This window comes from Capra hircus, chromosome 17 (genome assembly GCF_001704415.2).
Source record: "Capra hircus breed San Clemente chromosome 17, ASM170441v1, whole genome shotgun sequence".
NCBI classification, from domain to species: domain Eukaryota; kingdom Metazoa; phylum Chordata; class Mammalia; order Artiodactyla; family Bovidae; genus Capra; species Capra hircus.
In genome coordinates this window covers 1,135,859-1,159,628 of record NC_030824.1, presented here as the reverse complement: position 1 = coordinate 1,159,628, position 23,770 = coordinate 1,135,859, and the positions used below count along the sequence as shown (strand labels likewise).

General features: G+C 42.9%; 2 protein-coding genes across 10 annotated transcripts in view; one reads left to right on the top strand and one right to left on the bottom strand.

The window, feature by feature from the left end:
* DRG1 (developmentally regulated GTP binding protein 1) lies at positions 1,838 to 16,045 on the top strand. Its single transcript, XM_005691654.3, has 9 exons — positions 1,838 to 2,029; positions 2,804 to 2,927; positions 3,840 to 4,015; positions 8,031 to 8,100; positions 10,171 to 10,340; positions 13,185 to 13,315; positions 14,351 to 14,518; positions 14,784 to 14,906; positions 15,732 to 16,045. Exons 1-9 carry the CDS (start codon positions 1,988 to 1,990, stop codon positions 15,829 to 15,831), a joined length of 1,104 nt encoding a protein of 367 aa, XP_005691711.1. The 5' UTR covers positions 1,838 to 1,987; the 3' UTR covers positions 15,832 to 16,045.
* The window catches only part of EIF4ENIF1 (eukaryotic translation initiation factor 4E nuclear import factor 1), a 39,665-nt gene continuing 36,248 nt past the window's right edge, over positions 20,354 to 23,770 (bottom strand). For all 9 annotated transcript variants that reach the window (XM_018060931.1, XM_018060928.1, XM_018060932.1 and 6 more), the window contains 4 exons: positions 23,121 to 23,253; positions 22,031 to 22,375; positions 21,630 to 21,794; positions 20,354 to 21,117 (listed from right to left, as the gene is read on the bottom strand). In XM_018060931.1, the coding sequence (XP_017916420.1) occupies positions 20,876 to 21,117; positions 21,630 to 21,794; positions 22,031 to 22,375; positions 23,121 to 23,253 (885 nt within the window). In that variant the 3' untranslated portion in view covers positions 20,354 to 20,875. The remainder of the gene's footprint in view (positions 21,118 to 21,629; positions 21,795 to 22,030; positions 22,376 to 23,120; positions 23,254 to 23,770) is intronic.

The following is a 23,770-nucleotide window of genomic DNA, read 5'->3' as shown; positions in this document are numbered from 1 at the left end:
TTTATTATTATTACACAAATAATGCATAGATACATTAATCTTTTTTTAAAAAATTGAACAGTAATGCAGAGTACGAAGTGAAAGGCTTTCTCCACTTTTCCTTGCATCCATTCCACTGTTTGAGATTGTACCTTTTAATTCAGACCATTTAACCATGCACAACTATATAAACATATGGATGTGAGAGTTGGACTGTGAAGAAAGCTGAGCGCCGAAGAATTGATGCTTTTGAACTGTGGTGTTGGAGAAGACTCTTGAGAGTACCCTGGACTGCAAGGGGATCCAACCAGTCCATTCTAAAGGAGATCAGTCCTGGGTGTTCTTTGGAAGGAATGATGCTGAAGCTGAAACTCCAGTACTTTGGCCACCTCATGCAAAGAGTAGACTCATTGGATAAGACTCTGATGCTGGGAGGGATTGGGGGCAGGAGGAGAAGGGGACGACAGAGGATGAGATGGCTGGATGGCATCACTGACTTGATGGACGTGAGTCTGAGTGCACTCCAGGAGTTGGTGATGGACAGGGAGGCCTGGCGTGCTGCGATTCATGGGGCTGCAAAGAGTCGGACACGACTGAGTGACTGAACTGAACTGAACTTTAACATCTTTCCGCGTCCTATCTTTTTGCCTTTTCATACTGTTCATGGGGTTGTGAAGACAAGAATACTGAAGTGGTTTGCCATTCCCTTCTCCAGTGGATCACGTTTCGTCAGAACTCTCCACCATGACCCGCCCATCTTGGGTGGCCCTACACAGCATGGCCCTATAAGGCATGGCTCATAGTTTCATTGAGCTAGACAAGGCTGTGGTCCATATGATAGATAGGTTAGGTTTTTGTGACTGTGGTTTTCAGTCTGTGTGCCCTCTGATGGAGAAAGATAAGAGACTTATGGCAGCTTCCTGATGGGAGAGCCTGACTGAGGGGGAAATTGGGTCTTGTTCTGATGGATGAGATGAGATGTGATGGTTGGATGGCATCACCTATTCAATGGACATGAGTTTGAATAAACACCAGGAGTTGGTAGACAGGGAGGCCTGGCATGCTGCAGCCCAGGGGGTCACAAAGGGTGGGACACGACTGAGCAACTGAACTGAACTGGACTTTAACATAATTGGGATCACAACGTAGGTGCAGTCTTGCTACCATTTTTTTCTTGAAACACTATGTCTTGGACATCCTTTCAGTTAAGACCACACAGATCTACGTTTTAATGCCTGAAATAGTATTTCACAGCATAGAGGTACCGCTATTTAATTATCCTTAACAGTTTAAAGCAATGTTTCAAGGACCGGTTCTTTGGGAATTAATCCAAGCACGCATTTACTGCAGGCTCGCCATGTGCCACGCACTTTACTCAGTGTTGGGGGGTAAACAAAACAGACACCTAAAAATAGTTTTGAGTGATGGAAAGGGAGTATTTTCTTTTCCCAAGAGGACAAGACAGGCTGAAGATGGGTCTCCACATCAACCCAGGAGGCCAAGCAGTCCCCCGGGGTGTCTCCCCAGCAGTGAAAGGGGCCCCAGCACCCGTCGGTGCTGGCGAGGAAGATGTGGGTGCCCTTTTCGGGAAAGAGGGTCTGATCGCTGCGGGTCAGCAGCGAGGAGCCGCTCCTCATACACCACGCGCCGGGCGCTGGGCGCTGAGCCCTACACTGAGGGCACGTCCGGCGGGGCGGGGCCGAGCGGCGCGCGACCCTCAGCGCGCTCGGGGAGGTAAGGACCGGGGCGGCCTCTCTGGCCCCCACTCCCGCGGGCTCTATGACACCGCACTGGCTCGCGGGACGGGGCGGGGTTGGCTGAAGAGGAGGAGGAAGCCAGTTCACGTTGTAAATCTCGCGGTGAGCCAAGCGCGGAACTCTCGTGAGAAACAGGAAATACCGCGCTTGCGCACTGCTGTAGCTCCTAGTGGTTGTGGCCGGTTTGCCGGCGACTGGGAGGCGGGGAACTGCATCTGTGGAGGCCGTTGAGTCCCCCGCAACTCGCCACCATGAGCAGCACCCTAGCTAAGATCGCGGAGATCGAAGCCGAGGTAATGGACGCTCGAACGCTCCGTCCTAGCCTTCCTCTAAAGCGGCGTTGCTCCCGCCTGAACTCCCCTCAGACGTGTCAGGCCCGGGGCCGCGTTGCCGGCCTCCCCTCAGCCTCGGCTCGCTTTCCCTGAGCCCCCTCAGCCCGGGCCCGCGTTCCATACTTTTGCACCTTAGTTGGCACCCCCTCCCAGCGTTCGGCTTCTGTCTGAACTTTCAGTTTCTTTTCTGCGAGCAGCACGGAATCCTATCTCCTCACTTTAGCCCTGATTTACTCACGTACCTCAGTATCTTTCTTCACACCCCTTCTTCCCTGGTCTCTGCTTTGGTGACCCCCTTTCCCAGAGTGTTGCTCCCGGGAATAGGGTCTGGAAGTAAATTGTCATCTGTGGTAGTTTTGACTCCACCTGGATTGCTGTGTGGTTCTTCTGTCTCAAGGGCTCAGAGCTGTTTAAAATCGATTGGGGTACACGGGGTACAAGCAGTTGAAAAGGGTTCAGCAGTTGAGTTGCAGTCTAATTGGTGAACGCTGATTGTAGTGATTTTGGTCACATTTCTTCTCTGGGCCTCAGTTGTTTGCTCTGTAATGAGGCGAATTGACTGGGTGATGGAGAGAATGGATTTTTACTCTTTTAAAGTCTGACTTAAAGTGGGTATAGTGACGTTAGTAGGACTTAGAAGAAAACATCCTTCTCAGAGCTGGGGGAGCATTCATTCTGGATGTTTTACCTTGTAGGAACCGCTTCTGATTTATGCCTGTGATTCCTCCCTAATAGATGGCTCGGACTCAGAAGAACAAGGCCACAGCACACCACCTAGGGTTGCTTAAGGCTCGTCTTGCTAAGCTTCGCAGGGAGCTCATTACTCCAAAAGGTGGTGGTGGTGGAGGACCAGGAGAAGGTTTGTGTTTGGGTTTTTCTTTTCCTTTTGTGTGTGTGTAATTTTTATGAAAGTAGGAAAGGCATATGGTAAAAACTAGTTTAGAAATGTCTGTTTTCTAAGCTTAAATTCTTGAATTGTGTTTATTTCTATTCTGTTGTTTTCTGGGTTTGTGTGTGTGTGTGTGTGTGTGTTTTTTTTTTTTTGGCCACACAGTGTTGCTTGTGGGATTTTAGTTCCCCTACCAGGGATTAAACCTGGGCCTTGGCAGTGAAAGTGCAGAGTTGTAACCACTGGGCCGCCAGGGAATTCCCAATTCTGCTGATTTCAAAGGTTAATGAATATTCTCTCTAAGTGAACTAGGGTTTTGTTTATGTATATCCTGTCCTGATCCAAAATAGATTTATGTTGGCTCAGTGAAATATATAAGTAAAGAGTCGACAAGATAAAGGAAGTTGCTGCAAAGGGAAGTGAAGGTAGAAAGAATAAGTTGATGCCAAGAGAAAGTTGGTATGAAAAGTAATGTCACAAGGTCTGTACACTTCTAGAGAAGGGCCACAAATTTGGCTTTGAATTTGTTTGCAACTAATTGTAAGAAAAGAAAACTCTTGTTAGTCACACAGTTCCCAGGGTTTGTAGGGGAAAAAAAATGTTTTTTTTAGATCAATTATTGTATAATATTTGGGCTCTAAATACTGTGCATAGGTATATAACAACAATTAGAGGTATAAAGTTTTTCCATCAAACAATCCATTAAATACTGTGAATTGCCATGGGGGAATTTTGTGTGCTTAAGTTCTACCCTAGAGATAAAACTGCTAAAGTTGGAGAAATAAGTTTTAGAGGGGTAGGCAACCAGAATGTAAAAGGAATTGCTTGAGTCTCAACGCTCCCAGGATAACATTCTTCTTTTTATATTTATTGATGTTTTAGGATTTGATGTTGCCAAGACGGGTGATGCTCGAATTGGGTTTGTGGGTTTTCCGTCTGTGGGGAAGTCAACGCTGCTCAGTAACCTGGCAGGGGTATATTCCGAGGTGGCAGCCTACGAGTTCACCACCCTGACCACTGTGCCTGGCGTCATCAGATACAAAGGTGCTAAGATCCAGGTAAGTTAGGCCTACAGGCCAAGGACAGGAAGAAGTCAGTTCTTCCATTCATTGAAAAAGAACTTATTTGGAACTTTCTGTATGCCAAGCCTCATATTTGATCTACCAGAACCTCTTTGGCTAGCAGGGGAGACAGAGAAGACCAGTGCATAGAAATAAAAATATCGTTTGTAAAAACACAGAGAAAGGAAGGACTACTTTTTCCACCTGAGGATGGGGTAAGGGAAGGTCTGGTAAGACAGAAAAAGCTTTACATAGAAAGTGACAGTAAGATGGGTTTTAATGTTTGTTAGAATTTTATCAGCTGGAGAATATAAAGGGCAATTTCAGGCAGCTCTGATGGGGAACAGCCTGTATTTTGAGCTTAGCTGTGGATAGGGAGTAGTAGAAACTGAATTTGGAAAGGTAGATTGGAGCTGAATTATGAAGGATCTTATGTGTCTGCCAAGGAAGTTGAATTTTATCTTGTACATAGCTGGGAGCCATTTAGAAACTTCTTAATAAAGAATAACATGATCAGACCCTTTTTAGAAGATAATTCTTGTCTGTGAGGCTTAATGAAGTTGTCTTCAAAAGTTCTTAGATAGATGATAGATTTAGGGCTCCCAAATGAGGAGTCCATTTGGGTATGAAAGATACATGTAAAATATGGTGTAACATTTTCTTTTTGGCTCCGCAGCTAAGAAGATAAGGTTCTGAATTTCATGACATTTGAATCTAGGCTAGAGGTTCCCAAGCCCTTAGTGTCTCAATAGGTTCACACCCTCAGTGTCTTAGTAATTATTTCCTGACAGCTTTTTTGTTTCCAGTAATTTTTTGCAGTGCACCAGGCCAAGAGAAGTAACCTAATGGTTCTGTTCCTTTAATAGTTAGAGCCAAACAATTATTTATGACCTTACAGCTACAGTTATTTACGGGATATGGACACTGTTAGGTACCATGTAACTTCTCAAACTTTGGAGTCAGATTGAATACTGCCACATGTGTTTCTTTTTCCACCCTGATTTTTGTGTGTTGCTTAATTTTTGCCATAGTAATCTCTGAAAAATCCAGCTTTCCAAAGATTTGGATCTGTTATTGTTGAAAGCAGTGTAGTAGAATCTAATGGTGAAATTGTGAGCTTCTTGCATCTAGTAGGTTGACAGATACTGAGAATTGCTGTTTGTCTTGAAAATCAGAATGCCCCCAGTGCCTTGGCAGAACATTTAAAAACTCTTTTAGTATAGGCATTTGTTTTCCCTCTAAACAGTGAGTTACGCAAGGAGTTGTGAAGTGCATTCATATTTCCGTATTACAAAGTCTGAAGTAAGGAGCGACCAGTGTCCTGGTGGTATTTTCAGTGACTTTTTCCTTCTGGTTAGGTACCATTAGAACACGTACCTTTCTAGGACTCCATGCCAATGTATATAACAAGAATGAGGACACTTGGGCATATCTGGACCACTGCTTAATTTCATCTGGTTTCACAGTCTTATTGATAGTCAGTTTTGTCAGTTCAGAGAGTAACCTCTTTCCTGAAGAGATGTTATGGCGCCTCTTGGTATAACCCCTCTCTTTTCTTGTCTTTTCCTCAAAACCTTCATTTATTTCAGTCTCTTTTGACCTTTTCAGGTTTTTTTCTTCCTTTTTTTCATGGTGCTTTGTTTTCCATCTGTGCCCTCTGCCTGTTTTTCCTTCCCTTTTGACTTTCTCCAGAAACCAAGTTAAGTAGGCATACTAGTAGGTGTGTTTAGCTGGATTAAAATGACTGCCCTCAAAGTGTTTTTTAAAAGGCTGCTTTGTGATGGAGGACTCATTATCTGTGATTCTCTGGGGAATGGTATACAAAATTAGAACCATCTAATAATTATAAAGAGATTGATTTCTGGTTTTTGTTGTTGTTGCTGTTGTTAGGAAGATCTTTTTTAACAATAAAGGTGCCTAAAAATGGAATAGTACCTCTTGAGGTAATTAGTTACTGTGTCTGGAGATGTTCAAGTAGTAGCTGAACCACCAACTAACCAATTAACCAGTGATGTTGGAAGGAAACTGATGTTTCACATAGTCAGAGATTGGCCTGCAGAGTGGATGTACAGTGCTTCAGAAATTGTGGGGCTTATGTTTCACCTTGCTAGAGTCCCTAGGACTCTTGTCATATATGTGTGTGTGTGTGTATGTATGTATGTATGTATATGGACACGCACATATATCTGCTTTAACTTCTAAAGGCATTAGAATTTGAAGTAGGTTAGTATCCAGTTCTTAAAATCGAACAGTTATGTGATTTGAAGATATATTTTTTCTTTTTCTCAATTCTGAGTTGTAATCTGAAATTCATATATGTAAAGCATGGCCTGTTTTTATTGGGTGAAATTCAGTTGCCACATTTTAATAGTTCAGTGTAATTTAAAATATTTAAATAGTTTAATGTAATTTTAAATATTTCCCTTTTAAGAAAAGCTTAAGTTAACTTGCTTTTTTTGTGTGTCGGGGCCTCAATAAATTTCTCCACCATGTTCAGCTGCCACAGTTAGAAAGCTCTTGCTCTTTTTTCTCAGTTTAATATTAAAGGAAATATTATTTTATTTATTGCACTGTGCCAGGTCTTAGTTGCAGAATGCAGAATCTAGTTCCCTGACCAGAGATTGAACCTAGGCCCCCTGAATTATTGGAAGTGTAGAGTCTTTGCCCCTGGACCACCAGGGAGGTCCCCAGGCTTATCTTATATTTTCCCTGCCCCAGCCCTGCAAGGAACCGCTTCTGTCCTTCCTTTTGTTGGAGATAGGTACTTAGAAATCAAGATCTGGTGTGCTCACTAGTCCCAGTTTTAGAGGAGGTAATGTTATTTATTATGAAGTGAGGAGTAGGGAGGAGCTTTTGAGCAGGTTCTCGAATGGAAAAGTTGAACTCTAAATACCTCCTGAGTTCATTCTTTTTCCTTGTGGTTTATTTAATGTGAAGTATATTTCTGTAATATCAGATATGCTTACCACAAAAGATAGTTGTTGTTGTTTTTTTCCTTTGGCCATGTGGCACAGCTTGTAGGATCTTAGTTCCTAGACCTGGGATGAAACCTGGGCCTTTGGCATTCAAAGTGGAGAGTCATAACCACTAGACTGCCAGGGAATTCCCCAGCAAAGACTAGTTTTAAATGATGTTTTGATAAGCTGCGACTATATCCCTGTCTGTTTATGCAGATAATTCGGTATTGGCCATACAGTACCATGGCCCTTGGTAGTTTCAGATTTTACATGTGCTCGTAACAGACTCTTAAGAGCTTATAACTGTAGTTTATGAATTTGAGTCATGAGTGCTACAGATTTGGTTTTGATGTTAGTTTACATACACTGTGACTTATGTGAAGTTTTACTTTATTGCATTTCCCGGGCAACTGAGTGGTTATTTTCAACTGAGGACACATATCAGAGTCATCCTTGGAGCCTTTTGAAATACAGATCAGTATCTGAATCCGACTTTGGCTCTTGCAGAGCAGAATTTGCAGGGATGGGGCTTAAATATCTGCATTCTAAATTGTTTTATATGCAATTCTTATGTGCTTGCTTAAGAATGACTGCAGAAATTTTTGTGAATTGGAGGATTTGCAGAGGTCTCAGGATTTATCACTTGTGAATATCATAATCCAGTTATTATCTATAGTAAGGAATTTGTGTGGAGGCTCAACTTACTGGAAAGTGGGAAAATATTGAAAGATACTAAGGTAGAATTGTGGATTTGTGTCCCCAAGACATGGATTAAAATCTGATTTATTTGGACTGTGACTTTGGGCAAACCACTTAACCTCTGTGAACCTCAACTAATATCCTTATTCACAGACTTGCTAGGTATTTTGAGTGAGATAAAGTATATAAGAAGCTTGCAGCTGGTGTTTAGTAGATGCTTAGTAAAAGTAAGCTTTACACATTCACTTACAAGGAAGATTGGGTTTGGATCTCCTAAATTTTGAATACTTAAATCATTCTGTTTAATCTGCTCAGATTTATAGCCAGCTTTTTCTTTTCTCTCCTTAATCTTGCAGCTTCTGGATCTCCCAGGTATCATTGAAGGTGCCAAGGATGGGAAAGGTAGAGGCCGTCAGGTCATTGCAGGTGAGTGTTCTGGAGCCACCGTCCTGGTGTATCATCTCTTCACTGGGTGCTGTTCCTTTAGGGGCTGTGGAGCTTGGAGTTGGTACCACAGTGAAGGGAAAGTTTTACCTGCCTTCTCACTGGAGCAAAATGTTGGAACTTGAAGGGATTCAGAGAGTAGCAGTCCAGACCCCCATTTGAAGGGAGAGGAAGAACAGGAGAACTCAAGGGCTTTGATACAATGTTGCCCTGTTGTGACAGATTCAGAGCTAGACCTCAGGTTTCCTGACTCCCACTCATGCCTTTTCTTCTTTTCTTTTTATTTAAAGTAAAATGTTATAAAAGGCTAATCATAGGGGAATTCTTTGGTGGTCCAGTGAAGCTCCATGCTTTCACTGCTTAGGGAGTGGATTCAATCCTTGGTCAAGGACCACAAGCCACATGATACAACCTTTAAAAAAAAAAAAGGCTAAGCATAAATTGCAGTAATCTGCTACTCTGTTTCCATCTCTACTGTCATTCCCCATTGGCAAGTGCTGTCAAGTCTTCAACTGTTTCTTCTACTTCATATTTTAAAATGTTATGCTTATATTACTGTTTCATGGTTAATTAATTTTAAATACCATCTATTGGTTTCATGTTATGGTAGGAAATTAGCTCTCGTACTTCATATCTCTTCTCCTATTTTTTAAAAGAAATATCATAATTTTTAGTTAACTCATCAGTCATGGTTTATGTTATTATATAATGACTGTGTAACTTGTTCAGTGCTGAGATAAGTACTGTACTATGACTTGATTTCTTTTCTCTTGAAATCTGCTTTTTAAATTTGTTTTCATTGAGTCAATAATTGGTTCTTATTTTGTTTACTTTTCTGTTTGCTAATAGTTTTCAAATGTTCCAGTAGATCAAATGCCTATCAATCAGTATTTTTCCAGATGTTTGAATACAGTGGCTATTGAGGACTTTGTGTGCCTGGTGCAATTGAGTTATGGAATTTTAAATTTTATCATTTTAATTTAAATTTGAATAGCCCCAGGTGGCTAGTGGAGTCTGTATTGGACAGTGTAGTTCCAGATTTTTTGCATGGCTGAGATTGTGTATAGGATCCCCTGTTTCTTAGAGTTGTTGTTTTACCTTTTTTGGGTTATTTTCATGTTTTGCTAAAGTACATTATTTAGAAACTTAATGAAAAAGAGTGAATGATAGGTAAATTGTTCTTGTTTTCTTCATGTTTGAAAGTATTTTTATTCCATCCTTACATTAAATTAATAATTTAGCTATTTATAGAATTATAGGTTAGAAGTCATTCATGGGTGACTATTAGGAACTTGCTAAATGAAAAGAGTCGGGCACAAAAGAGTACATTTTGTATGTTTCCATTTATACAAAATTCTTAAAAATGCAATTTAACCTATCGTGACAGAGCAGTGGGTGACTGGGGATTGAAAGGGAGATTGATTGCAAAGGGATACAAGGGAACTTTTGGAGATGATGGAAATGTTCCAAATCTCAGTTGCTATGGTGGTTACATAGGTGTATACATTTGTCATCAAATTGTATGCTTAACATGGGTGCTATTTATTTTTTATAAATTATAGCTCAAGAAAGTTGACAAAAAAATATGCTAACTGGATAACTTTTTTCTTTTAGAATTCTTACTGTTTTAAATCTTTCTGAACTTTTTTAGGGATTCAGGTTATTACCTGGTTTGTAGCTTCATTCCAAATTATTTTTCTGCTAGTGTATCTAGATCTAGACACATCTCTCGATGCACTAACAGAAAACAAAGCATACACTGCAGAGTGACTCCGGCATAAATCTTTGGAAACCTTAACTTCATGTGTGTGTGTATATATATGCGTGCTAAATCACTTCAGTTGTGTCCGACTCTTTGTGACCCTATGGACTGTAGCCCACTAGGCTCTTCTGTCCATAGGATTTTTCAGGCAAGAATGCTGGAGTGGGTTGCCATTTCCTCCTCCAGGGGACCTTCCCTACCCAGGGATCGAACTTGCGTCTCTTACGTCTCCTGCATTTGCAGGTCTTTAATGATCTTTGAAAAAGATTTTTTTATTTTCAATTCTTCAGTGGCCAGAACGTGTAACTTGATCTTGATTGTTTTGGATGTCCTGAAACCCTTGGGACATAAGAAGATAATTGAAAATGAGCTGGAAGGCTTTGGTATTCGCTTGAACAGCAAACCCCCCAACATTGGCTTTAAGAAGAAGGATAAAGGAGGCATTAATCTTACAGCCACTGTAAGTGAAGAAAGTATATGGGGTAGGTTGTTGAAGGGACTAGGGTGGAGAGTGGATTGTGGTACGTGGACACTGACATTTGGAATTTGCCTGGCTTCTCCCAGAGCTAATTGGAGTAATACAATGACATTGTAATGACTGACAGAGTAGAACAAGAGTCCATCTCAGACTACTTTTGTGGCTTTATTTCCCCTCTGGAGTGATATGGAACTAAAGCTTATGCTTGCATGAAGTAGATGGCTGCTTATATCATCTGTTTTTATTCATTCAGCACAGATTTATAGAGCACCTCCCATGGGCCACCATTGTTTTAGGCTTTCAGGGGAAATGGAAGTTCAGTCACTCAGTCATGTCCAGCTCTTTGTGACTCCATGAACTGCTGCATGCCAGGCCTCCCTGTCCATCACCAACTCCCGGAGTCCACCCAAACCCATGTCCATCGAGTCAGTGATGCCATCCAGCCATCTCATCCTCTGTCGTCCCCTTCTCCTCCTGCCCTCAATCCCTCCCAGCATCAGGGTCTTTTCAAATGAGTCAGCTCTTCACATCAGGTGGCCAAAGTATTGGAGTTTCAGCTTCAACATCAGTCCTTCCAACGAACACCCAGGACTGATCTCCTTTAGGATGGACTGGTTGGATCTCCTTGCAGTCCAAGGGACTCTCAAGAGTCTTCACTAGATGGACCTTTGTTGGCAAAGTAATGTTTCTGCTTTTTAATATGCTGTCTAGGTTGGTCATAACTTTCCTTCCAAGGAGTAAGCGTCTTTTAGTTTCATGGCTACAATCACCATTTGCAGTGATTTTGCAGCCCAGAAAAATAAAGTTAGCCACTGTTTTCCATCCATTTGCCATGAAGTGATGGGACCAGATGCCATAATCTTCGTTTTCTGAATGTTGAGCTTTAAGCCAACCTTTTCACTCTCCTCTTTCATTTTCATCAAGGGACTCTTTAGTTCTTCTTCACTTTTTGCCATGGGGGTGGTGTCGTCTGCATATCTGAGGTTATTGATATTTTTCCTGGCAATCTTGATTCCAGTTTGTGCTTTCTCCAGCCCAGCATTTCTCATGATGTACTCTGCATAAAAGTTAAATAAGCAGGGTGACAATATACAGCGTTGATGTACTCCTTTTCCTATTTGGAAATGGAAGAGGGGGCAAAAATTCCTGGCTTTATATTCGAATGGGGAAGTAGCAAACAAATTAATGAGTGATTATAGTATATTATGAGTCTGAGTGCTACCTGCTGCACTAATACAGTATATTATATTAGGATAAACTAAGGACAGAAAGTTAACTAGGGAAAGAGGAGGGAGAGTGCTGGTGGAAGGGTTGTGGTTCTAAGTAGGTTGATCAGAGAAATTTTCACTGAGGTGACAAGAAGGAGTGAACCAAATGAATATGTTGAGGAAGGGATTTCATGTAGAGGGAACATCCAAGTGCAAGACAGGTAGCGTGTGCCTTTGCTTGTTTGAAGACCAGCAGAGTGAGCAAGTAGAAGAGTAGTAAGAAACGAAGTCATAGCATAGGGCCATACATACTTCTACTTTGCAGAAGATGGTTGGGTTCCTGTCTGTGGAATAAAATTGATTCAGGTTTTAATGGAATCAGTCTGGCTGTTTGTTGAAAACAGACTGAAATGGGTTAAGAGGAAAAACACAGAGCCCATTTAAGAGGTTATTACAATAATCTAGTCAAGAAATGATTGTTTCTTAGAGTTGTAATAGTGGAGATGTGGAGTAGTTACTGTGGAAAGATTTTGGAAATAGTTGGTAGGAATTACAGCTAAACTGGATGTGGGTTGTGAGAGAAAGAGGTGATGGTGAGTTTTTGTTATGAGCTAGAAAATGGACTCTCGTGACTAAAATGGTAGGATTTAAGTGTAGAATAGGTTTGGAAGGGAGGGGAAGATCAGATATTCAGTTTAAGATGCCAGTAACACTCAAGTTAGACATCCAGATGTTACTGTCAAATAGGCATTTGAGGAAAGATCTTGCTGCAGGTATAAATTTATTGGTTATCAATTTTAAAGCCATGAGCTTAGCTGAGATCACTTAGCTGAGAAATGGAGTATAAATAGAAAAGAGTTTCAAGGATTGAGCTTTGTGATACCTTCCTCCACCCTCTCACAATGATTAGAGGCCAGGAGATGGGAAGAATCAGCAAATAAAACTTCTCAGTCAAGAAAGAAAATCAGAAAAGTTTAGAATCCTGAAAGCCAATTAAAGAAAGTGTTTCAGATTGGTAAGTGATCGATTCTATCAAATGCTCCTTCTAAGTCATAGAATTGAGGATTGAGAATTTCTTTTAACATCTAATATTCTAGAGCTCCAGACTGGCATAGACTTAAGCTGTCCTGCCCCAAAGATCTTTCTTATTATCATCTCATAATGTTTGAGTTGGAGCCTTCTTTCTGTATTTTTGCTATGGCTGCTGTAGTAAAGTACTGTAGAGTGGGTGGAATTTAATTCTCTTGATTCTGGAGCCTGGATATTTGACATCAAGATATGAGCCCTACTGGTTTCTTCTGAGGCCTCTGTCTTTGGCTTATAAATGGCTGTCTTCTCCTGTGTTTTCATATGATCCTCCCTCTGTGTGTCTGTGTTCCAAACTTGTAAGGGGGGACATGAGTCATATTGGATTAGGGCCCACCCATATGACATTTTAATTTAATTACCTCTTTAGATTTTAAGTACTTCCTACTCAAAGCCTATCTCATCTAGGATAATGGTCTTTAGAAATAAATTTGCACTTATCTAGACTTATCTGGGTACATCAACAGATACTTTTAGATTTTTTTTTTTTTTTTTGCTCTCTGACCAGTTGTTGTCTTCTGTGCCCATTCAGTGCCCTCAGAGTGAGCTGGATGCTGAAACTGTGAAGAGCATTCTGGCTGAGTACAAAATCCATAATGCCGATGTGACCCTGCGTAGTGACGCCACAGCAGATGACCTCATTGACGTGGTGGAAGGAAATAGGTAACTGATTAAATGGTGCCTGAGTTTGAATTTGAAGCCTTGTAATGGAAACAACATTGGATTGTGAGTCTGGCAGACATCAGTTCTAACTCTGGTTGTGCTCTTATCTCAGATAATAGTGGGCCTTGCTTTCTTGATAAAATAAAGGGTTGTTCTTGATTGCTAACATCCTTTTTTGCTCTGAAGTTTGATGATGATTATCAAATTGCTTGTTTCAGTTACTTGGTATGAACTAGACTATCCCTTAAGCTCTGTGTTGTATGGTGGTTCAAGAGAGTACGTCCTCAGTCTGCTCTCACAGAATTAATCCATCTGAGAAATTCTATAGGCTGTTCTGCAGAACTTAGAGCAGACTGGGCTGTATCTGTTTTCTCTAAGAGTACATAACTGAGATCTGACATAACATGAGACATTACTATTTGAAATTAATAATTGAAAGTACTGTTATTTCTGGCATTTGAAAACAGACAAAAACTGGTGCTTTGAGTTACATGTTTTATAAGTGAGGCAACTGAAGCCTGAGAAGTTGTAGCTCGCCTAATTATTAGTAACCTTAGCTGCCCTATTGATTGAACAGTTAGGATTGTGACATTGCTAGATGTTGTGTTTAAAAAATTTTTTTTTAATTCTTGAAGTTATTATATTATTAGAAGTGTTTTACATTCTTACAGTTCATAAAAAACAACTGGGAAATTAACTGAGATCGCCTAGGGACACATGTCTAGAAAGTGACAGAGCTGGGAATACATTCTGTGTGACTCTAAAGCTTATGTTATTTACACTGCAGCATGCTTTTTCAGTAATTAGTTGCATGACTAGGGACTGTGGCTTGAGTTTTGTTACTTAACTGATAATTCACTTTTTGCGTGTTCTACCTTATTTAGGTAGGAAACATTTTCTTTTTTTTGGCTGACTTTCTCATGATTCCAGTTTAGAGTCTCTGATTTTGAGTCCCAGGTGAGGGGCTGTTGAGTCAGACTGACAGTCTTGTCCACAGCTCCAGACTAACATACTGTTTTTCTTCTATTTCTGTAGAGTCTATATCCCCTGTATCTATGTGTTAAATAAGATTGATCAGATCTCCATTGAGGAGTTGGATATTATCTATAAGGTGCCTCACTGTGTACCCATCTCTGCCCATCACCGCTGGAATTTTGATGACCTGTTGGAAAAGATCTGGGACTATCTGAAACTAGTGAGGATGTAAGTCTTAGTGGAGAGGGTATTATTACTGTAGGACTTAAAGCAGACTATCCAAAAATAATACCTGCTAGAGCTTATTAACATAATCTGTTTTTGGAGATGAAAATAAATTAATGCCTATCATCTGCAAGGCCATATTGAGGGCACCTTCTCCCTCAAGATAGAGGTTATCCATGTCTGATCTCTGGGTTGATGGAGGGTTGAGTTGTGTTCACACATGAAGCATTCTAAGAAGTAAGCAGCCTCTGCTCCCTCTGTGTTCTAGTTACACCAAACCCAAGGGCCAGTTGCCCGATTACACGTCCCCAGTGGTGCTGCCTTACTCCAGGACCACGGTGGAGGATTTCTGCATGAAGATTCACAAAAATCTTATCAAAGAATTTAAATAGTAAGTATGATGGCATGTGGTACCTTCTTTTCCCTATGAGCTTTCTTCTAATGAGTAATTCTTAAGATAGTTATAGAAATTAGGCATCAGGAAATGCTTGCTTGGTTAGAACCTTTCAATGTCTTCTTAAATCTATATCAAAACAGAAAGTGACACCATGCCAACTTGGAGCAGGAAGAGCCCTAAACACCTTTTCAAGTTGGGAGGGCTGACAATACAGATTGCTCTGAGGTTCTCTTGTTAATTCATTTTCCTCTTGGCAAACACAAAATGTAGCATCGTATTGGGCTTCACTGGGTACTGAGGCCCCCCTAAACCTTTTGGATAAGGAAATACTCTCTTGATAGTTTTCCTAGTATGGCTAAGGAAGGATATCCTACGTTTCTTACCAGTAACCACTGATGGTTCATAGGCCCAATAAAAACTAGTATTCTGTAACTGACATTGCATTTGTAGGAATCAATTTCCAATCAATTATTTCAGGGTATTTCTCTGTAACAAGTCTATGCTTTCTCCTTTTATTTTTAAATTAGTCTCATCATACTTCTCATTTGTATTTTTTTCCTTGACTTTCATAAATTGGCCCTGGAGCATGGGGAACCACATAACTCTGAAGTCTTCCGCTTTCTCTGTGAAGGCTCCAGCGTGCCACACTTCAGGGGAAGCTAAAGCCTCTGGGCTTTGACTGGGGATAGGGAACCTTGTCTGTTGTAGGGCTTTGACTCTTAAGAACTGGAATGCTAACTCTAAACAGAAAGTGGCACCTAGGTAGGTAGAAGCTAGGTGATTATTTACACTGAATGTTCTTTTTTTCCTTCCATACAGTGCTCTGGTGTGGGGTCTGTCTGTGAAACACAATCCTCAAAAAGTGGGTAAAGACCATACGTTGGAGGACGAGGATGTCATTCAGATTGTGAAGAAGTGATGCCATCCCCTTCCCCGTCTGCTGGGCCAACCCTAGCAGCTTTCTCCACGATCAAACACCTGACTCCAAGCCCCTCCTGGGTTTGACAGGCACTGGATCAGGATACAGGGAGGGAGATGGAAGTACCCAAATTGGAACTTCACTTGTCTTAACTTGGTGTCACCTTATATGTTGAGCTGCATAAAGGACCTGGTAGGCCAGCTGACTATGTACAGTTCATGTGTCATTGTCAGAATTTGTTATGAGATGGATTGAATGCGGATGGTTATGTATAGTGGGAGCTGCAGAAGAGGTACTTGGGAGCTTGGTCTTGAATGTGAGATGGGTAAAAATATGACTGCAGCATTTCACCTGATGGTTAGTCCTGAGAAATGCTTCCAACTGGATGTGGTCCTTTCAAGTGGCCTTTCTCTAATGATACGGGAGAAAGGAAGGACCTGACGTAAGTTAAGTGATTATTCCCTGCAAGTCTAGCCCACTTGGGAGATGGTGGGTCAGTAAAATACTCTGACCAGACACATCGGGCTTTGAGTGGCAAGCCCACCTTTAATTAGCTGTCGAACTCTGCATAAATTACTTGATCTCTGTGTCAGTTTCCTCATGTAACATGGAGATAGTAATAACACCTTCTAGAATGGAGATTCTTAGTATTAAGAGATGGTGCTTGTAAAATGCTTGTTAGCCCAGTGTCTGATATGTACGTGGTGAATGTTGGCTGTTGTTTCACTGGTTCCTCTCCTTTAGTTAGAGCACGGCTGGGTATCAGTGTTGGGCTGAGTGTTGCGCTGAACTGTGCTGCCAGCTGCGTGCCACTGTCTCCTTTGCCATAACCCAGCCCTTCTTGAACTCCCATGGCAGTCCTGGCCCCAACCACATAACCTGGATGAAAGCATGGAGGTAGCCCAGTGCAAGTGAGGCCACCAGTCTGATCAGAGCAGGTTTGTGGGGACACCTGTGTGTTTATATGGAGGTGGGAAGGAGGGTAGGTTATAAGAAGTAATGGGGTCAGGATTGCTAGAGAGGGTACGAAGGACATCATTAAAGGTTAATAAGGGAATTTAAAGGGTTTTTCATGATAGTGGAAAATTGACTGGCGAAAATCTGTGTGTTGGAGTGGATTAGTGAGAATATGGGAGACAGGGTGTGGGCGTACAGGAGAGACCTAAACCTGGCAACTGGCCTGCTGTTTGCAGAGAGAAGTCAAAGATTATATAATTATGGATTGCATGGATGATAGAGAAGGGTGGTCCATGAGAAAGTCACCAAGGGAAACAGATTTACAGGAAGACAGAGTTTGATTTTAGATGAGGTGAACTAGAGCTTCTAGCATGCTGTGAGCAGTGAGGATGTGGGATTATCCACATACTCAGCCTTTTCCAGGAGCTGTTACTCTTCTTATCTTAGTGACATTTTTTCCCTCTCATAGTCTTCCTACAGCTTGGGCTTAACACTGTCCCCAGACCCAGGAGATAAGCCTCTCAGGCCTGGTATCCTACTCACTTTGGAGGGTGTAGATCTTGATATCACTGGTACATTCATGATAGAGGCTATAATTTAGAGTTTACTCTGGCTTTTCAGAGAGACACTGGCTTTCTGAGATATGGGATTTCCAGCAAGGTTTATTTTCCAGGCAGAGCTTATATTGGGTTTTGAGGAATCCTCAAATTCACTTTCATTGGGCAATGAAATGCCGGAATGTTGAGAAAGATGTTGAAATCTGGGTTCGTTCCAAGGCTTCAGGATTTGCTTTGAATGGGCTTTACTTCCATCCTTCCACACCTTCCCCTTCCCCCATCAGTGGCCCCCTGGTGTTTGAGAAGAGCATTACCCTACCTCCTTTCTGGGCTCAGACTTGGGAGTTCTGGGAGAGGTACAGTTTTGTGTTTGGATTGCTGCCTGGGGTAGGGCCACCAAGGAGGGCAAAGCTTTCTCTTCCTGAACTCCACGACTAGGGTTGTTTGACTGTCACGACATGGCTTGAATTTCCATTTTTCTTTTCGAATGCTTTTAGCTGTGTTTCAGGTCAGCTCAGTTGTGTCTGACGCCCTGCGACCCCATGGACTGTAGCACGCCAGGCTTCCCTGTCCATCACCAGCTCCTGGAGCCTACTCAAATTCATGTCCATTGTGTTGGTGATGCCATTCAACCATCTCATCCTCTGTCATCCCCTTCTCCCACTTTCAATCTTCCCCAGTATCAGGGTCTTTTCCAGTGAGTCGGTTCTTGGCATCAGGTCGCCAAAAGTATTAAGCTGTGTTTAATAGCAGACAATCACTTAACTGGCTGAAATGGAAGAAAACTTGGTCTCTCACATAAGTTGTCTGGAGCTCAGATGGGCTAGCTGGTAGACTGACGATCCAAATTCTTTCCATGACGCCATCCTGTTCACTGCTTTGCTGGGCAGATGGCGCCCTTCACAGTTGAAGAATATCTTTATAGCCTTGGGCTTTATACCACTATCTAGAGGATGCTAAAGAGGGCTGAGTCTTAACTTTTGGTGAAGCCATTTCCCAGAAGCTGCACAGCCAGTTCCTCTGTGTCTCATACCCATTCTTGAACCAGCTGTTAGTAAAGGGCGTAGAATATTGAAGAGTCTGTTTAACTCCAGTATGTTATCTTCATTCCTGGAGTTTATCCCTTTCATTTGTAGGCCAGTGGACCTGACTTTCTTTCTATCTTAAGAGGCTGTCTTATAAGATATCTCCTATAAGAAGACCTGGCTGTACTTCCCCATAAAAAAAATTTTAGCTTTATTTTTTTTCATTGTGCCTCACAGCACACGGGATCTTAGTTGCCTGACAAGGAATTGAACCCAGGGCCCCTTCACTGGGAGTATGGAGTTTTAACCACTGGACTAGCACGGAAGTTCCTGTACTTTCCTATTTTCCCCCCTACTTCTCATTGATTATTACTGTTTCAAAGTACTGGTTGCTCAACTGCTTCCTTAGGGGCAGAGGCAATGTTCTTTCTTACCTGACCCCTCAACTTCCACAAGATTCTCTCTAGCCCTCTGCTGTTCTACTTTGAGGAGGCTTTGCACATCCTTCCAGCTTTGATTGCTTCTAAGCTTCTCATGCCTGCTAGACTCCCCAGAGTTGCTCCCTGTAAGATGGCTTATTAGCTGAGACATCATGTCATGTTCTTTTGCTCCATAGCTGGCTCTTAGTTTCTGAAGACTGTATTCACTTCCTTTTTTGCCTCTACTCTCATTCACCAAAATAGCTTTAAGATCTATGCATTTAGCTTCTGCTGTGCTATTCTTAGCAACATTCCTTTATTTTCTTCTGACTCCATCTCACCAGCTACTGGCTTTGCCCTTTGCTTGGTGCCTACATTTGTTCATGTCTGTCGTATTAGCTTCTAGCCTAAAAAGGAATTCCTCACTAGCAGCTTCAAACCAACCCTCCCCACTTTACACCCTGGACTGTCGGTTCAATGTGAAAGGAAAGGAGGTGAAAGGACACACAGGATGGAGCTGGATCCACGTTTCTGTTCTGCCCCTGTTGCTTGAGACTGTTTTCCAGATTCTTTGTTTATGAAACAAGGCATTTGTGAGAATTCTAAACAGGGCTTATTTCTGAAGTTGATTCACTCAGATCCCACTGCAGGGAGGGAGGGCTGAAGTTGAAGTACTCAAGTTGAAGTACTATGAAGAGACAGACCTCATGCTCAATTCACAAAGCCAGGTTTTGTTGAAAAGCGACCTGTTATTTGTTCTTGGAAGCACAGGGCAGAGTGGGCAGCTCCAGGTTAATAGGCTGCACCCCGAACCCTTAGGCTGTTTTTTTAACATTTTAGTCAAAATCCAGTCATCTTGCTAACTTCACTTGTGAATCAGAATGGTCTCATTGTTTGAGCCTCTACTATGAAGTCAAACTAGAGTTGAGGGCCCTAAATGGGAAGAGCTGAGAGACTGGCTGAGCTCAGTCGAGCTTGAGGTCTGCCACCTTGGACTGGGAGGAATGAAGCCTTCAGTCAGGAAAGGGGGCTCCAGGCCGTAGTTACTCGCGTAGAATCCTCTTCCCCAGTGTTGCGTATGCAGCTACAGTCCACAGAATATCAGAGCGGAGGAGTAAGAACACAGAAGAAGTTAACACAGGCACCAGAGTCTTGAGGGAAGTTCTATACGGAAACAATTCTGGAATGAATCGGAATTCTAAGGCTCCATTTTTCCCTACTGGGGACTCTGACTTGGAGAACAGGAAGCCAACCGTTGACTTTTGCCCCAGTAAACATGACAAATGACCATATACCTGATGACCCAATAAATTATTTTCTTTAGTTGGGTTTCATTTTAGAAATTACACATTATCATCTGATATTAGCCACAAGACTACCTATAGGGTCAGCTCAGTCTAAACTTACCCATTGGGGTCATTAAGGCTCAAGAAAGAGGGCTATGGCTTCCTCCTCCCAAGCAGAGTTCAGGTCCATGAGTCTTACAGAAAAAACTCAAGGTAATTTCCCTCAAGAACCTACTGAAGAGGAAGGGATTCAGGAAGAAAGAAACACAACAGTGCCATTCGCTTCATTCACACACATGGCATATGCAACTTTAATCAACCAAAAGAAACAGCCCGAACTGTACAAGTGAAAAAAAAATCCAAAATGTTGACACAGGCTTACCTAATACCAGCTACTTTTATGTACAGCTGTATAATTTCAAAAAAGCTATCCTATATGTATGTACAAAAGTTGTTTATACACAGGTCTGTACATAAGGGTCTATACATTTATTTCCTCAGAACCCTTAAGGTGCCACCTTTTGGTGAAGACACCAACACTTCATTCACATATCTTACAAAAAAAGACTTTCTAGGACTGACAATACTGCATCCTGGATTCAAACCATGTAGACTCCACTGACTGGTTAAGCTCCTTCCATCATGACGCAGACCACACCAGATGCCTGGGTGCCCCTAAACAGCTTCACACAAGAGTGCTACAAAGTAAAAGCCGTAAACCCACGTGAGATGAGGAAGCAGAGTCCTGACCGGGGTGCCGCTGCAGGTCCAGGCTTGGCGAGCGAGCGAGCCTGCCCTGCTCACTGTCGGTACTCCAGTTCATCTACACTGATGACTTTGGTGGGCATGGAGGGCAGGGGCTGCTGCAGCACGTCTGAGCCAAACCATTTGGCGAGGCCCACAGGGGAGCTGCTCCTCTGGCTGGGGCGGTGCTCGAGCTGGGGGTGCACACGCGGCAGGCCTGACCGGCTGGGCACGCTCTGAGGAGTCGTCTGAACGCTGACAGCAGCTGCCTGGGAACCAGAGCCTGGAGGGTGGAGAACTGTGGAGACACGAAGGAAGGTTCTCATTCAGAGCACAGGAGGGGAAGCAGTTCTCCACTAGGCCGAGCTTCACTGTGCACGAAACTACGAACAGTTCTTAACAAGGTGATTGATTCTAGGCTTCTTTTGGAAACTCCTTTCCAAAGTGCCAGAACAGTGCCTTGGAAGGCTGAGGTATTCATTTGTATTGACAGTCCATCCTAGATGACACACCCCCTACTCCCCATGACAAGCAGAAGCAACAACACAAGCCAGGGAGAGTATCTACTCTCGGCACTCCCTATGCTGAATCTGTCAGAAGGATTCTCAGCCTCCTCTCCAAAGAGGCAAACATACCCCACTCTCCCCAAAAAAAAGCCAGGGTGCACCTGGCTTTCCAACTGTCTTCACAGGAATTCCCAATCTAGTCTTGCTAGGATATATTAGTAAACAGTGTCATTTTATCCCCTTCACTGGAAATTGGTTCAGAACCTCCTAACCCTTAGCTCACCTGGTCCTCTCCTGAACCTACCTGAGCGTTGCAGCTGCTGCTGCACCATTGCCAGATGCAGAGGTGTCCCAGGACGAGGGTTTAGGAGAGGGTGACTAGTGGCAGGCAAAGGGTAAAAGGGTTGACTCAGGATTGGGCCAGATAGCCCCTGTAAATGGGTCAGGTCCATCCCAGGGGGAAGCACACCTATTGGGCAGAAAGAAGAAACAAATAATCTACCTGAAAATTTTCAAGCTTGACTATACAGTTTTGGTGATCTGAAAGTTCCTTAAGAATGAAGACTGTTCAAGCTAGTTTCCTGATCTTTCAGTGGACTAAGGAATAGATCAGATTGGACCCAATGGAATCTTTCTAGGGATAAGGCCCTCCAATGGTACAGCACTTCATCAGTTCTAGCAACTCATGCCAAGTTAGAAACTCACCAGCTTGGAGCAAACTTGGAAGATGCTGTGGATGTACTCCCTGGGCCAGCATCCTTTGGACCAACCCCGGGTGAAGCTGGTGAGCAGGCCGAACGATGGGGACGTGGGGGACCAGGGGAACTTGGTGGACAGGGCGGAGAAAAGGTGTTCCTGGAACGGGGGATGCCAGGGTGGGTGTCTTCCTCCCTGTTGCTTTAGGTCGATAATCTTGTTCTTTGGTGTAACGGTTGGTCTGGGACAGTGGGGTGGAACAGGAAAGCCGCTGCAGGGTTGACAATTTGGGATTTGTGGTGGGAGAAGAGTCCCGAGCAGCAGTGGGCAGAGAGCTGGATGACAGGAGGTTCTCTGTAAGGATCCAGACAGAATATTTTGGTATTCACAAACTTTTTTTTTCCTCCCGATGAACCAGTAACTCATTTATTAGAAAGCTCACAATTGGGATTAACATGCTTTTCAGCCTAAGGGGAAAAGTGAGTAAAATTATGCAAATTCATCACAACAGAATGCCTAAAGAACAATTATTGTCTGGTGAGGAACCTGAACTGCCTTTTAATAGGACCAACCGGATTTCCTTCCTTTCCCCAGAAGCTTTCTCACAGGCAGAAAGCTCTTAGACCAATACCTAGACCTATGTAAACCTCACTTATTAGAGTCTGTTTCACTGTGTCTTTAACAATGTGAACTATGCAACCCCTAAAAACCTCTCACATTTTCCACGTATTTCTGAAAGCCTCACACACCTCCTATATGCGTCACCCACTGCATAGTTCTTACTGGGTAATTAGTCTCCAGACTGGAGAGAACCTTTCAGAAATAAAACTGGTTGAACTTTTATAAATTTGCCAAATAAATGTACTCATAATTCAAGCCTAAATAAGGATCCTGAATGCTTGTTCTTCCTAATGCCAGCACTCAAGGCACTATTAGACTGGTCAGAATTTCAAGTGGCTAAGTGCCTGTGAGCTGGTCCACGCCTCCTGTTAAACCCGGAACTCAGGTCTGGAGCAGCAGGGGCCTTGCCCAAGGCTTTGCACACTGGTGCTCTGTCACACACGTTGCTGGTGCTCCAGCCTCAACAGCTCTCAAGTACCTTCACTGGGCTTCTGAGCGTCCTCTTTACTGTCACCAAGAGCTGCTTTTCCAGAGGCTGGCTCCTCCTTGCTTTTCTCTTTGCTCTCATACATCTTACGAATTACTGAGGTAGGAGTGAAGGAAGGAGAAAGCTGTAGAGGAAAACAGTATTCACACATTCTTTAATTGCCTCTCCCTAATCAAGTGGCCAAACTACTGAAGCTGAAGAGTTCCCTTTCGGCAGCACGTGGCAGAAGCCAACTCCAACATTCTGGCCTCTAGCTGCTGGAAGAGAGCATCAGGATGGGCCGAACAGGCAGCGTCATCCCTTGCGCGCAGTTCACTTTAATCAAAACCAAGATGCAGCTAGCGCACAGCTAGCTAAAGCACAGAAAGTTCTACCTGCCTCTGCAGCCTCTGCTCCAGCCACTCCCCAAGCCAGAGTTAGGCTGGGAAGGGGGAAAAACATGGCCAGGAGAAAACCCTGAAATAGCAGGCCCCTCCCCTAAGTTGGGAAAGGACATTTCAGATGCAACCACAGAACCTCAATTTCTCTGTACTCTTAATGTTTCCTACCCCAACTTGGCTACCAGAAAACCCAAGTAGCTTCCTGACGGTTTCCTCCGCACCAGCACTCACCATTTGGGGTCATTTGTTCCCACCTCTTTA

Coding starts and splice junctions, on each gene's coding strand:
- DRG1 (XM_005691654.3), top strand. CDS start 1,988: ATGAGCAGCACCCTAGCTAAGATCGCGGAGATCGAAGCCGAG. Junction 8,101..10,170: donor AGGCCGTCAGGTCATTGCAG/GTGAGTGTTCTG, acceptor TCAATTCTTCAG/TGGCCAGAACGTGTAACTTG. Junction 10,341..13,184: donor GCATTAATCTTACAGCCACT/GTAAGTGAAGAA, acceptor GTGCCCATTCAG/TGCCCTCAGAGTGAGCTGGA.